This window comes from Pleurodeles waltl, chromosome 3_2 (genome assembly GCF_031143425.1).
Source record: "Pleurodeles waltl isolate 20211129_DDA chromosome 3_2, aPleWal1.hap1.20221129, whole genome shotgun sequence".
NCBI classification, from domain to species: Eukaryota; Metazoa; Chordata; class Amphibia; order Caudata; family Salamandridae; genus Pleurodeles; species Pleurodeles waltl.
In genome coordinates, this window is record NC_090441.1 from 120503666 (window position 1) to 120519192 (window position 15527).

The following is a 15527-nucleotide window of genomic DNA, read 5'->3' on the forward strand; positions in this document are numbered from 1 at the left end:
ATGTGAAAGGGAAGCCACTGAGACAATTCACATCTATTGCTTAAAAATAAAGGGAGTGCGACCCTCATCACCAGTCATTCTTTCTTCTTTATTGGAGCAATTTTAGGCACATCAAGGACATGCAACAGCGCCGAATTCATTACTGCCTTCATCTGTGAATTAACTGTTAAATAGCATCCAATTGTACTTTTAAAAGCAGTTTTATTTTATCTAACAGAAATTCTACTAAACAACCCCATTTAGAATCACGTAATCATATACAGAGTAGTAAGAGGCGTGTGATTTACCACCAGTGAAACCTAGAGTGAGCATTTGGCATTATCTTTCCAATTTCTTTTAAATAATCTATTCAGATTCCTTACCGTTTACAAAAGGGATGTGGGAGGCCCACCGTATGGGCCAGGGAACTGGAAGAGGCCTGTGGGGGGCATCACTTCAGAGCAGGATTTGGTCTCATCACTCCTTAGACAAAGCTATTTCTTCAGTGCTGCAGGGCTCACCGGTGCTCCACCCCCGTCCCAATATTTCCAAATTCAAAGCCAAATTCCAGCAGGGCGTGTGTGCTGCTGGCTTGTGACCACAGAGATCACAACCCTCTACCCATGTAGACATTGAACAGCAGAAGTGACAGGGCCTGCTCACATGGCACCCCAGGTAAACTCTGAAGAATCTAAACTATGGCTTATATAAAACTGCAGTCTGGTAGACCTGTAGACGGGCTTTGCCTATAAGCAGGAGCACTGGAATTATGTGGCATGGAGGATCAGATTTTGCATCGGGGTTGACTAAATTGTTCAGCAAAGAAAGGCAAATTATGCAGCTTAATGTGGTACGTTTTGTGATAGTGTTACTTAATTATTTTGTCATTTTTATACTTGATAACACTGCCTGGGCACTGGCTGCCCTCATTAGTACCAGTTTAACACTCAAATGTAGCAATAAGCAACAGAAAGTTGAGCAGTCAACCTTTGCAAATGGCCTTCCACTGCACTGCAACACATGTTGCTGCACTTTTAGTAACTTGAGGCAATTTTGTTTTTTTAAATAAAATCTGCATAGTATGCAGTAGATCATGGATTGTGTGGCAAATGTAGCAAATCTATATTTATGCAAAAATGCTACACTGCACAATCATTCTAGTGGCCCAGGCTATAAGTAAAGACTGTATTTATTTCAATGTTGTTATTCAAATTCATATTTCATGGCCCTTATAACTCAGATGCACCTTGTGGTCTGTCATTTTGAAAGTTGTCAACAGGTGTAAAGTCCTTATTTCCCATTAGACACAAAATGCGTAAAACCCTTTGATAGATCAGGCCCTAAGAGTATTAAAAACAAGCTGTTTCCTTCTGCTATCACAGTCAAGCAATTGCTCATTATGAATGCTGTTTCTGTCTTGGGTAGGAGGGTGGATGACTGTCTACAGTTGTACTGTTTTGAATAGGAGAGACATTAGCAGCAGCCCTGCCTTCTAAAACTGTATCAATAAAGCAGGTTTCAAATATGAAGAAGGATCCATGTCACAGGCTTTTTGTGGAGATGGAGGCATTGGCACCTGTTGGCTACTCCAGATTTGTTGGCTTCATCCCTTCTTGCACAGTGGTGTACAGCAGCTGGAAGATCTCTTGTCAGCCCACTATTGCTCTGTTTACCCATAGTTGCTGGATAACTAATCTACTGAGAAGGATGCATGTAGTTGATTCATTCTCTGTGTGAACTCTTAGTGTACCAATAGGAAGAAAGAATCAAGAGGTTTGCCTTTGTGTCCTAGTCAGTAGTGGTCTAGGCTCATATCATGTACCTCTTTCGTTTTGTGCCCAAATCATGCATTTATAGATTAGCTCATCAGAAAAAAGAATTGTTTCTCTGTTCAAGGATCATACTTTTATTGCCATGTTTCACTATTCATTGATGCCAGACTAACCGTGACTGACCATGCCTATTTTTTTCCCAACAGCATCAAAGATATGTTGATGACACAAGCTGATCGCTTCAACCAGGAGGAGGTAAGAGACTAGATCCTTCTGGAGTCTGTTGCCCCTCAGCCATCCGTCTTGATGCACACTTGCACACTTTGCACCCCCCGCCAGCCACCTTACAAAAAATCCCACCCGCTAGGTTGAAGTGAATGTACCCAAGACCTATGCTAAACTTCACAAGTGTGCTTTGTTTTTTATTGTATTTTTCCGCACCCTTGTGCAACTATTTCCTCCAGTTGATATTCTGCAGGTGAGGACTAGAGTCAGTTTCTCATCTGAGTTAGTGTCATCTTGAGGCAGGAACTAGTGCAGTTGTCTTCTGTTTAAAGGAAGTCTTTTACAGGAACTAACCTTTGTGGGCATTCGTTCCCTTGACAAGCAAATGGTCATCTGTCTTTTGTCTGGCAGTGTGTGACTCAAGGCATTGATTGACTTGTCATTGTCGGGTAGCATGCTGGGTGAACATATGCATGTCCAACTCCTAGTGGAATACAGTGGGATCAATAAAATGGTCTTAGGCAAGATATCACCCAGTGATCAGTCTTGTCATTGTTATGTTATGCAGATTTGTAGACCTCACTATCACTCAGGAGGGTATCATGGTGCTGAGAAGGTGTGAGTCAGGACAAACCCAGTGCCAAGTGGGACCACTCAAAAAGCCGTGTCTTCAGCTCCTTGCAGCTCCTTGCAGAATTAAAGAAGTGAGGAGGAGGTTCTAACGGTTAGCGGCAGGTCGTTGTACGCTTTAGGTGCGATGTAGGAGAAGACTCGACTGCAGGATATGGTTTTCCTTATGGATGGGATGTGTGTAAGTAGGAGTCTTGATGAGCGGATGTGTCTGGAAAGTTTGTGAAAGCAGATGCAATATCCTGGGCCACTGTTACGTAGAGCCTTGGAAGTGTGGGTTAGGAGTTTGAAGTGTGCTTGTTTGTAAGTGCAGTGGTTGAAAGTGATTCTGGCTGCTGAGTTCTGAATGGTCTGCAGCCTTCCAGTGAGTTTTTTGTTGATCCTGACAGAGAGGGTGTTCCCTTAGTCCAGCTTGCTTGTGACGAGGGCATGTGTGATGGGTTTCTGGGTGCTAACCAGGAGCCATTTGAAAATCTTCCTTAACATCTTCAGGATATAGAACCATGAGGCTTTGACAGCGTTGATTTGTGCGGCCTTGTGGAGTTTGCTGTCGATGATGTTCCTGAGGTTCTTGGCATTAATGGTGGGTGTGGTTGTCGGTTCTAGCTCTGTTGGCCATCAGGTGGAGTGCTCTTTCTGAAGATATGATTTTGGTCTTGTTGATGTTGAGCTTCAGACAGTTGGTCTCCATCTGGTGGGTGATTTTTGTCATGTAGGCATTTAACTTTAGTAGGGTACTCTGTGTCTTGTGAGGGAGGCAGAGAATGAGTAGCATGTTGTTGGCATAGAGAGGATGTTAATGTGAGATCTGATGAAGCTGTCTAGAGGGTTCATGTATGTGCTGAAGAGGGTTGGGCTTTGGGAGATCCTTGGTTAACTCCACTAATGAGGTCCCATACATCCGAGATGTATGGAGCCAGGCTAACTGACTGTCCTTCTAGACAAGAAAGAGCAGATCCATTGGAGTGCATTTTCTTGGATTCCGATGTTGTGTAGGCATTGGATGAGAATAGGGTAGAAGACTGTCAAACGTAGCAGAGAGGGCTGCCATGTTTCCTCCAGCCCGAGTCATGTAGATGGCATCTGTGGCAGCGATGAGGGCAGTTTCTGTTCTGTGGTTGTGTCTAAAACCAGACTGAATGGTGTTGAGAAGTTGGTGGCCATTGAGGTATTCAGTGAGGCGTCTGTTGATGAATGGTAGCAGGGGGTCTGTAGTAGGCAAGTGTTGAAGTGTCCGTGGAGGGTTTCTTCAGCAATAGGATGAAAATTGTGTGCTGATGGGTTGCAGTCCTCTGGAGTAGGTGTGGTAGGGTAAGGGGTCTGATGGGCCCCCTGAGTGGATGGACTTTTTGTTAGCAGCGTTTTTTTCTGGGGTGAGGGACCATGCGTTTAGCATCGGTTCTTTAGATAGGATCAGGAGATGTTTGGTGAGGTCTATTGGTCATGGTTACAGATTGAACTTGCTGTAAATACTGGCAATTTTGTTGCTGAGAATTGAAGGAGATAGTTACAGTGGTCCTGCGAGGCGGTGACCGAGTTGGATGGGGATACTGGTAAGGTGAAATCCTTCATGATGGCGAACATTTCCTTACACTGTTTGAGCTGTCATCGATGCTGTCCACCACAGCCGTAGTGTATGAGGTGTATGAGGCAGCAATTTCATCTGGTAGCTGAGCTTCTGTGTACTTATCACTGAGATGATTGGTAAGGTGGTATATTGGGCGGTCATTTGTGTGCCCTTGGTACGGCGGGAAATTTGACAGTAATTTGCTTAGTTTTTAGTAGAGAGTGATGTAGTTCCCTGTCCTCTGACTGAGTGATTTGTAAGGAAGTATTTCCACCAGACGTGTGATGTACATCTGGGGAGCTCCCAGCGTGCTCGAAGCAAAGCAATACTGGGAAGCGTGGACAGTCTTTAGAACGTTTAAATTTAGGGCAGTGTGAAGGTTGATTGCAGTGAGAAGTTTGCTTGCTGGTAGGCCTTGGTCCACCTGTCAATAAAGCATTTATCTATTTGATTTCAAAGTGGTGGGCCATAGGTGGACACAACTCCTTCCAGTTTCTTCTTCCGCTTGCTTTATTGCGTACTTTGAGAAGAAAAGCTAATGCTTTAAAACGTCTATGAATCTTATCACCATCACTCTCTGCTCTTCCGATCCCACTCTGATCATGTTAAAGTTCATGGAACTGGTCAGAGGGTTGTATGTAACAATACTGAGCACACTAAGATATCACCACCAAAATGTTGTAGCCAGATTTTCGACTACCAAGATCTCAAGGAGGAGGAATTTACAGGTAAGTACAGCATTACTATTGTTAAATATGGTGGATGTTTTCTTAAGTTAACTATACGTACTTGTCTTCACAATCATTTGGTAGTTGATATTGGAGCTAAAATATTTTGGTAGCAGAATATTTAAAACTTGAGGTTCAGAAAGCATTCAGGTCAGAGGCGGTGCTTAATTTGTGCACATGGTGAGCGCCGGCACTCATTGTTTGGGGGCCTGGACTCATTTTTCATCATCACACTTGACCCAGAGCAAGGGAATAAATGGCAGAAAAGAGAGACAGAAGGTGGGATAGAAAGATATGAAAACTGTGACAAAACGAGAAAGCAGGGTTGAAAAATAACTGCGGAAGTGAGATACAGAGACATGAAGCGTAGGATGGTGGAAATAAAAGGCGTGAGGTGGAATCAAGGCTAGTTTGCCCCAGTGGTTCAAGGCTCCTAAAATGTTTGGAACCTCGCATTGAGGGCCGTATTTATACTTTTTGGCGCACAACTGCGCCAACGCAGTTGTGCGTCAAAAAATTTAACGCCGGCTAACGCCATTCCAAAGCACCATGTGGGTGCCTTATTTATGGAATGACGTTAGCCGGCAGAGCTGACTGGTGTGCGTCAAAAAAAATGACCCACACCAGGCAGCGCCGGCGTAGGGTAAAATGGAGCTTGGGCGTCAAAGAATGGGGCAAGTCGGTCTGAGGCAAAAAATCTGCCTCAACCCGATTTGCGCCATTATTTTTTTTTACTCCTACCCTCCATTGACATGACTCCTGTCTTAGCAAAGACAGGAGTCATGCCCCCTTGCCAAATGGCCATGCCCAGGGGACTTCTGTCCCCTGGGCATGGTCATTGGGCATAGTGGCATGTAGGGGGGCACAAATCAGGCCCCCCTATGCCACAAAAATAAAATAAAAAATACTAACCTGAACTTACCTTAAGTTCCCTGGGATGGGTCCCTCCATCCTTGGGCGTCCTCCTGGGGTGGGCAAGGGTGGCAGGGGGTGTCCCTGGGGGCATGGGAGGGCACCTCTGGGCTCCTTCCGAGCCCACAGGTCCCTTAACGCCTGCCCTGACCAGGCGCTAAAAAATGACGCTAAAGCGGCTGGACGTCATTTTTTTTGACCCGCCCACTCCCGGGCGTCATTTTTGCCCGGGAGTATAAATACGGCGCACATGCCTCGGAGTCATTTTTTAGACGGGAACGCCTACCTTTCTTATCATTAGCGCAAGGAAGGTGTCCACGCTAAAAAATGACGCAAACTCCAAGATCTTTGGCGCTAGACGGGTCTAACGCCAAAGTATAAATATGGAGTTAGTTTTGCGTCGGATTTGCGTAAAAAAAAACGACGCAAATCCGGCGCAAACAGAGTATAAATATGCCCCTTAAGCTTTTTACAGATTAGGCACTGGTCACCAGCCTTCACTAGCTCGATGTACCAGTCATGTTTTTCCATACACTTAAGAAGTCATTTCGGGGCTGTTCTGTGTTCAGATCTCGTATAGTTGTTTGTTCAACCAGTCCTGCTGGGTAGAAATTAGACTAATTTACCCAGGGCGTGATTAAAAGCGCTAACAAATCCCCAGCACAGCACTTGTCAGAACCAATAGCTTTCTGAACAAAGGAGAATTATGCTGACTATGCCGCTTTCAGAGCATATTTACAGAGGCTAAAAATAGCAGCGGACTAGCAGCGCGCTGGCCTGCTAGTAAATACTGTAACATCAGGGCGAGCTGACTCCATGAACATTCATTCAGTGCCTTTCACTCTGTCCAGCGTTTGTGACTCTTGTGCTTCTCAGCCAGATCAGTGACTGACGTCACAGTATGTCTCAAATCCCAATCTGACGTCATCAAAGGGACATTCTAGCGTGCTTATTGTTGACGATTGTTAGCGCGAAGGACTGGATAAAGAAAAATGATTTTTCCTTCGCTGGATGGCCCCTTTAAAGGAATGAGTATGAGCTGGCAAGTTACAAGGTGGATACTGACGTGTAGGCTGAGAGTCTCTTCACTGGGTTCCCTCATTTCCCTACAGTCACAACAATAACTCGCGTACATGGATCATCTGCACTGGGCTCAGGGTTTCCATCTTTAAGTGGAAAATGCATCTGCAACGAACGGATGTAACCGGATTACTGACAGAATATAGAGGACAAAAATATTGTGCGGACAGAATATTGTGTAAAAAATATTGATGATCAAAATATCGAGAAGGTAAGCACAAATAGGTAAGTATAGATTTACTATTCTTAACTCCACATCTCCATACCTTGAGGGTATGTATATCGTCAAGGTACATTTATGTTGAGATAAGTATAAAAAAAACTTGTATACCCATAGAAACGTACCTTCAAGATTTTCTTGTCCTTGATAGTCTTGAAATGATATTTTGGTCACATGATATGTTGGAATTGATATATTTTCCAAACATCATGTAAAACACAGGGGGCCGGCTAGGTGCTGTAGTCACCTCAATAAAGTTTCTAGGACAAGAGCTGTTAGGCAGCCAAGAACTTTGCTTGGCATTTGGAGTCACACACACACTGAGGGCAATCTTATGTCTGTGTGCAGAGTCAGACACCAAAGGCTGGCATCAATCAATGTGTCAGAGCTGAGCCAGGCACTGAAAGCTTCCACTGACGAGTGTGCTAGAACTAGAGTCAGGCACTGAAGGCCTCCCTCAATCAGTGTGTCGGTGCCGAACATTGAATCCCTCAGTCGCTCCAGTTCTCATAGCCAGGCATGGGAAGCCTCCTTCTTTCAATGTATCGGACCAGGAACCAGGCACTCAACGCCTTCCTCTTTCAGCGTATCAGAGCTAGAACCAGGCACTAGAGATCGCCTCTGATCAGTATGTCAGAGCCAGGGACTGGAAGCCTTCTTCTAACAGTGTGTGAAAGCAAGAACCGAGCACTAAAGAAGGCCTCTCTGTTTCAGTGTGTCAGAGCAAGAACCAGGCACTGAAGACCTCTCTTCAGCAGTGTATCAGAGCTAGTACCAGGCCCTGAACGCCTCCTTCGATCAGTGTGTTAGAGCTCAGCCAGATGTCGAAGACCTCCCTCAGGCAGTGTGTCACAGCCAGACACTGGAAGCCTCAATGAATCAATCAGTTTTTGTGAAGCACAACTACTCACCCGTGAGGGTCTCAATGCACTTGTGGTGGGTCTGTGCCTCAGGCCAAGAGCCGGGTCTTGAGGTTCTTCCTCTCTGAATCAGTCTGTGGGAGCTAGCACCTGGCAGTAAAGGCCTCCCTCAATGGGTGCGTCCGAGCCAGACACTGGAAGCCTCTCTGAATCTGTGTGCGAGAGCTAGAACCACGCAGTAAAGGCCTCCCTCAATCAGTGTGCACAGAAGGTCTGCCTCGGTGCCATAGTTGGAAATGTTTACTGGGACCAAGCTTCCCATAGGTTCTCAAACTTAAATGTGGACTTTGAGGCAAACCTATCAGGTCCACACATTTATGGTCACCTTTAATATGTAGGCACACCTATTGCTGCACTCTGAGGCTCACCTTGGATCAGTGCATCACACCTTTTGCTGCTCACTGAGGTTCACCATTGATCAGTGGGTCGCATTTGGAGCTCACTGTGGTGCTCACCTTTAATAAGTGGACAACATTTAAAGGTATTTCATCAGACAGAATGAGGGACTTGGGCTGCTAAACGGCAGTGCAGGGACTGGGGCAGCATGGGGTTGAATGGCACAGAGTGATGGGTGTTGATGGCCATAGAGATAGTGTAAAGAGCGCGTGTCCTAGGGACATTATGTTCATGGACATAGTGCTATGAGCTCGATTCAGGAACCTGAGATGCTTGGATGCAGGAAGTGTGCGAGGAGCCCACAGTAACATATGTGACTTAACACTCTAGTATCCCCTTTTTCTTTTTTTTAGTATGCTTTTATTTGTTTTCCAACATATAAAGTCATACGGTACATTGGACTTTGCAGCATTTAAACAGTGTAACCTAGTTGTGTCCCAGAGGATGAAGTCAATAGTATATAATAAACATGCACACAATAAAGGTCAGACTGAAGGCCATGTGGTGACAGCTATAGGCCAGAGCAATGGCTGTACCAGTGACGGGTTAGTAATTCTGCTATGGAGGGAGCTATAACAGAGGCTGCTGAAGCTAGCAAAGAGATCTAGACCTCTTACCTGGCATGAGTACCACAAACAATAACAAACATCACAAACAATTCTCCAGTAGCCAAGGGGTGTGTTGAGTTATGGCTACAGACCCATGTTCTCTCTCAAGCAGCAGGTCATACATGTGTGACCGTGTAGAGTGCTAATGGTGAATGATGCAAGTATTGTTGGAGAGAGAGACGCATAGAACGTTGGTTGTTCCAAATTAGGCACATACATACTGCCCAACAGCAGTGGTCTAATATCCATTCTACCCTTCTATGACTACATATCTCCCATTATTGTCTACGACTTTATTACAGGTCTTGAATGGGACATCTGGACCGATCCTTATCAGGGTTCCTCTGGCATAGGAGCAATGCTTAATTTGAGCTGGTTGTTTCCGGTGCTGAGTATCATCACTTAATTGTCTACACCAGCACTTAGGACAGTGTGCTGCATGGCATGTTGTGTGACTAATTTAGAAATCAGCATAACGCCAGTTGTTTAATTCAATAGACATTACAAATGACTAATAATACCTGCCGTCCAGACCATACTTATAGCTTTGGGGACCTGGAATAGTCTAAAGTTTCACACTTGTAGGTGTATGATAATCAGTAGTTGTGTTGGTGATATCATTGGCAGTGCTGGTAGGGACAATATGTGGTGCAAGCTGCAGTGACCTCTTTACAGGGGCACTAGCACTTTTAAAGTTACAAATCAAGCACTGCATAGGAGAAGTATTCCATGGCTGCTATTCGACTGAGCCATTTAGTGTGCAGTTTTTGCCCTTCTTTGTGTCAAATGAATCTCTTGCAGCATGGAAATGTTCATTCCTCCAGAGCACATGTAGGAGTGAACTTTGTATTCTTTAGTGGTGGTAGACATTCCCTAACATTTCAAGTCAAGCACTCATATGTGATCTTCCCCATCCTTCATGGTCATTTCTAGGTCGTCGATGAGATAGAACCCGGGTTGTAAGATTGATGTGTTCACTAGCTAGCACCATGCTTGGCCACCCCCTACTCACTGCCAAGGCAGGGACCCAAACTTTCCCTGCCCAAGTAAGAACCAACTGCAACTAAAGGAGAACGTCCTGTGAGAGATGATGTCACACAGGATTTAGCCGTGAAGGTCAATTTGTGCTGGGATTAAAGGTGTGTGGGGCTGGCAGTGCTGCCTAACAGGTAGTTGCAATACATGGAGCTTGCCCCCTCCCGGCCTGGGACAGCGGCTACCATGTAGCAAAGATAAAGGCTTATCATCTCCTGGGCTGCCTTATGTTGCAACTGGATCGGGACAGACCTTGATGTTACTATGCGAGCTACTTAGAGGCTAGAGTATTCATCTAGAATATGAAGGCAATTACAATGTGAGCAAATTGGTCAGTTACAGTAGCTCATCCGATGTTTGTGGTATGACGACGGACACAATTGTTGAGGTGTCGCTACTGGAGTCAGAGCTGGATTCATGAGGATGAGGTTGTGGAGCTGAACTGTCTGATAGATCCCGAATGATCGTCCATCGGAAGGATGCCGCAGTTGCTATGGCTTCTCGCTGTTGTCGGAGGGCTTATAACTGTGAAGGGGGATCTGGTTTGCAGGATCTCTTGCAGCTTTTCCTCAATTGATGTGGACCGGGATGAGGATTGTTTAGAACCATCACCACCCCCTGGATGGGCCAGCCCCCCTCAGCCCAGTCCCAGGCCTCTTCTGGGGTATTGAAGAAAAATGCTTGTTGCGTAGCTATGATGAGGGATCAGGAGAGCATATCAAAGGCCCATCTCCCGGAGTCTACGCTTTACCACAATGAAAATGACCCTGCGGCATTGGGACTGCTGTGGTGTAGCCTGGAAAGAACATTACATTTTTTGATCCAACAATGAATTGTCTTTCTTGGCACAACTGCCGGATGATGATGTCTCTTTCTATGTGGTCGAGAATCTTGGCCACTATCAATGTAAGAGTGATGTTGTGGAGGAGGAGGCTCTCTCAACCATAAACAAGTTCGAGGAGGACTGACGAGACACAGATAGTGAATGCCAGTTCTCAATGTACTGAGTGGGATTGTCCCCTTCTATTCCCTCGGATGATCCAACTATGCAAACATTGCTCCGCTGGGGTTTCCATTCAACGTCTTCCACTTGTCCTTCTAGAAAGCAGACTCTAGAGGTAAGGTCCTGCAGTTGTTTGTGGAAGTCTGTTGTTTTTGGCTGAAGATCTTGAAGTGTCATTCCAGCTGTGTGCAGTCTGTCAGACAACTTATGTTGATCTTCTCTGAGGAGGTGGAGGGCTACGACTAAGCCGTCCACCTTTGTTTCTAAGGTGGTTTTACTTTCCATGACAGCAACTGGAATCCATTCAAGTATTGCCGGTGGTGGCTCTGAGGGCTCTCGGCTGATTAAAGCATCTGGTCTGACCACGGGTAAGAGGACATCAGAACAAGTAGCACAGGACAAGCTAACAGGGGCTCCCTGCTTCATGTGGGCCTTGGAGTGACCCATCAAGAAATGACAGTCCAGTCTGCTTCATCCAGGGCCTGGAGCACGAGCACCTGGAATGAATAAGTGGAAAGGTGGGGCTGAGGCTCGGGGGCACCGCAGGGGCTGCAGAGGCCTTTGTTACACCACTGATCCCGTCTGCCTTATTACAAGTGTAATAGGATAGAATCTATTTGTAATAAGATAGGCAGGATATCTGTTATGCTTGTGAAAAAGTACCCTGTCCGCCACACCCTAAATCAGGCCCTAAGAACCTGTGCTAGAGACAGGCACTCACATACCACTCTCTTTGAAATGTGTGCAGGCCAGGCTTTGTGCAGTTCCACCCCGGGTTTTGCACTTGTTCAAAATGTCAAGAGCCACAGTGACATCTCTAGCTTGCATCAGCTTAAATGAAAAATAAATTCTGTGCGTTGCTGTAGAATCAGCATTCAATGTTATGGAATTAACAACCATCGCTACAGAATAAACATTCACTGTTACTGGATACACACTCGAGGTATCAACTCAAACATCACTGGCGCAGAGAGCATTAAAAGTTTGGAGGCTGTTTGCTTGACCTGAAATGTCAGCTATGGTCTGTTCGACAAGGCAGTAGCCAGAAAAATAACATACCCCCCACTTTGAACTACGTGTAGCAATAACACACAAGTAAAGCGAGCAATCCCAGCTCTTCCTATGAAGTGTCATGGGAATTGTAGCCCTTAGGAAAGTTTGCAGAAAAAGATGGGGAATGATGAATATCATAAACATAGTTTTAAAAGAATGTGGCCTAAAACTACACACTTTCTTCTCTTAAACGTACTTTCTCTCTTCTTTCTTTTTATGCTTCTTTCTTTCCATCATTGTTTTTGCTTTATGTATATTTAGATCTTTCAATCTTTCTTTCCTTCTGTCTATTCTTCTCTCATTACATCAGTTCTTTTTTCCTAGCTTTCTATCCTTCCTTATAACTGTTTATTCGTACGTTGCTCCTGGCATTCTTTCAAACATTCTTTTCATATTTTCTTTTTGTTTTCCGTGCATTAGTTAATTCTTTCTCTCTCCCCTTTCCTTCAATCACCCATCCTTTCATCTCACATTCCTTCTTTATTTCATTATATTTTTCAACTTTCCTTCTTTCTTTCCTTTATTTTTTCTTTATTTCTTTCATCTTTTCTTTTCTTCTTTCCACTCTTCATTCTTTCTTTTCTTCTTTTACACCGTTTCCCCTTATTTTCTTTGTTCTCTTGTGCCCTCTTTCCGTCAACCTTCCTTCATTATTTGCATTTTACCTGCTTTCCTCTGCGCTGTCTCACCTCTTTGGCCTCTATCTTTTTTCTTTGTCATTTAAATAGTTGGTCTTTCTTTGTCACCCTTTTAGGCTGTTTTTAGGTTTTCTTCTGGTCCCCACCCCACAGCTGAATTATTATAGCTTATTCTTGCAGAGGTTATTAGTTTTAACTTAAGACCTGCGATGACCTCCGAGCTAAGGATAAATGTTAAGAAGGGCCATAAAACAAATTAATCTGCCTCAGTAACACCCCTTAAACTGGGTCAGCGGGTGGTTCACTGCGCACTTGGTGCTCGGTACTGAGTAGAGTTGAGCAGGAGATTACATTAAAACTGCTTCAAGAGCTTCAAACTTTGAGGACTCGAGGCCAATAGCAAACTCCCTCAATGACACCCGAGTCATTGTCAGTCATGTTCCTAAACCCTGCCAAATCCAGACGAGCTGTAGTATAGTATATATATTTGCCTTGGTAATACTGTTCTCTAGTCACTCACACACATCCAGGCGCAAGCAGTAAAAAGCTGCGACCAGCGGATCTAGAGCAAGGTTTTGGCTGTGCAAACCGGAGGCTTGAGGAAGGTCAAGGCAGAGCAAGGAGACTTGCATAGACTGTGGAGGCTCCAGGCACAGCTACTCATGGAGGCCTCTGAGATCCATTGCAGATATCAGCAAACTCTTCAGCCAGAAGACCCGATTCCTAGATATCAGCCTGCAACTGAAAATAAATTAAGGATGGTCAGTCCATGAGAATATGTCTTCCAGGCAGCACATTCACAGGGCATTAGTGGTTTCAAGAATGAAGACATTTCTAACTATCTCAAAGCAATAGGTTTCTCTACTGGGGGTTCCTTTCCACCTCTAATGTCTCCTTTTGAGACTCCTTTTCGAGGCTGACTGCAGGTGATGTGGTCAGGCATCCAGAAGAGGTCTTTGACTTTTTTTGGCATAACTCTCTGGAACACAAATGCTTATCATGCCACACGTCATTGGCAGGGTTTTGATAGTCGTTTTTCGGGGTGGGCAATAACTTGGAGACCAGATCCTGAAGACTGACTCTGTTGTTTTACCTCATGTTTGTTTTGTCTTGTAGATAGCCCAGATGTTCAACGCTTTCCCACCAGATGTCGCTGGTAACCTCGACTACAAGAACCTGTGCTATATCATCACTCACGGCGAGGAAAAGGACTAGGAGTAGAGATTTCTTCATATGTTGAGATTATCTGGTTGGAAAGACAAGATCCTGCAATAAAGCGAATTTGAGAAGCTGTTCAAAAATTATGGATCATATACTTTATAAATATTACAAATTCTACTTTTGCCAATAGAAATCCTCATGATGTAATTGGACTTTTGAAATATTAGTATTATTGAGTTTGCGTTCGTGGCTTACGGGTCTTCTGTCTTTCCTATTTGAACTCAGAGCAGCTTATGAAATATTCTACAGTATGCTGTAGTCTGTTCAGCAGCTGATACGAGTAGCTGTTTATAATTTAAAACACAAACAACAGTGTAAATAAAAGACAACCTTTTGTGAAGATCATTTTTACGATAATGTCTGGTGTCCATAATTTGGGATCTGGATTGAATGTGGGTGCTCAAGTCTTGTAGACATCATTTGACGTAAGGAAGAATTTCCCCTTGAGAAGGTGGCAATTTAATAATATTTAGAAAATATGTAGGGAGAACGAGTAATGATTGTCCTTCGGTGACCATACAAACAGGGTCAGAGCTCAGTCTGTGGCCAGGTTTGGATCCACGCCTTTTAGCATTTGGCATTAGAGACCATAAGCCTGTGTGGCAAGATTGGAAAGCTGCTGGAGTGTCTTAGAAACACAGAAACCCTGATCCAAAATGTACTTAAGTGTATTCTGTTTGGTACCAGCTCAGGTAGGTCCAATGTGTGAAGCATAGAGTTGGACCAAAGATCGGGACCACTGGTCTTTCCCATATGCAAGCAGCTACCTCTCCGTGCCTTACAGATCCTACCTGGTCCTTATGTGTCAGTTGCTTTCCCAGTGCTTTTATTACACTGAGGGCCTCATTTACAAGGCCTTTGCGCCACCGTTGTGTCATTTTTTTTTTTTACGCAGCCGTTGCGCTAGCAGTGTTCTACACTGATCCAGATTTACACACTGACGCTTTGGGCCAATGCGTCAGTTTGTAAACACTTGTGTCACATTACAGTATACCTGCTCCAGGTATAATGTATGCAGGGTAGGCACTCCCATAGGAAAAGCCATGCGAAACTGACGCAGTGAACATTTTACTGCTTCATTCAGTGACTTCACTATATCAGAATTTTATCGCCTGCTCAGAGCAGGCCTAAAATTGACACAAGGCTTTTCTCCATGGGACCTCCTTTCATTGCTGGAGTAGCGTCATTTTTTGAGCTCCACAGATGCATCAGAATTTCTGACGCATCTGTGAAAACGTGCGCCATAGAGCTCTGTATTGTAAATACAGCGCATCCATGGCATAGTTAGGGGATCGTAGGGCAGCGTAAGAAATCTAACGCATCGGGCCGATGCGTCAGATTCCTGTAAATGAGGCAGAGTAGGTTCCAGACCTCTCTGGACTCATCTGCTGTTCCTGTTTCAATCCTTTTTTCGAGGTGGTTCTGTGCATTTGCTCCACATTCTGTCACAAATATTTTCTAATATTATAGGTTTGAGAAGAGGAATAATCAACCAGTAGTATTCAACTGTCGTAGAAATTGGTGTTGTGTTAAGCAGAGC

The 15527-nt window shown here is 44.6% G+C and overlaps 1 protein-coding gene across 1 annotated transcript in view; it reads left to right on the forward strand.

Annotated features, from left to right (window-relative positions):
• Window positions 1-14338, forward strand: part of MYL10 (myosin light chain 10) — a 65508-nt gene extending 51170 nt beyond the window's left edge. Inside the window, exons 6-7 of the mRNA XM_069226955.1 lie at window positions 1958-2006; window positions 13883-14338. Coding sequence (XP_069083056.1) covers window positions 1958-2006; window positions 13883-13981 — 148 coding nt within the window. The 3' untranslated portion in view covers window positions 13982-14338. The remainder of the gene's footprint in view (window positions 1-1957; window positions 2007-13882) is intronic.
• Window positions 14339-15527: the final 1189 nt, after the last annotated feature.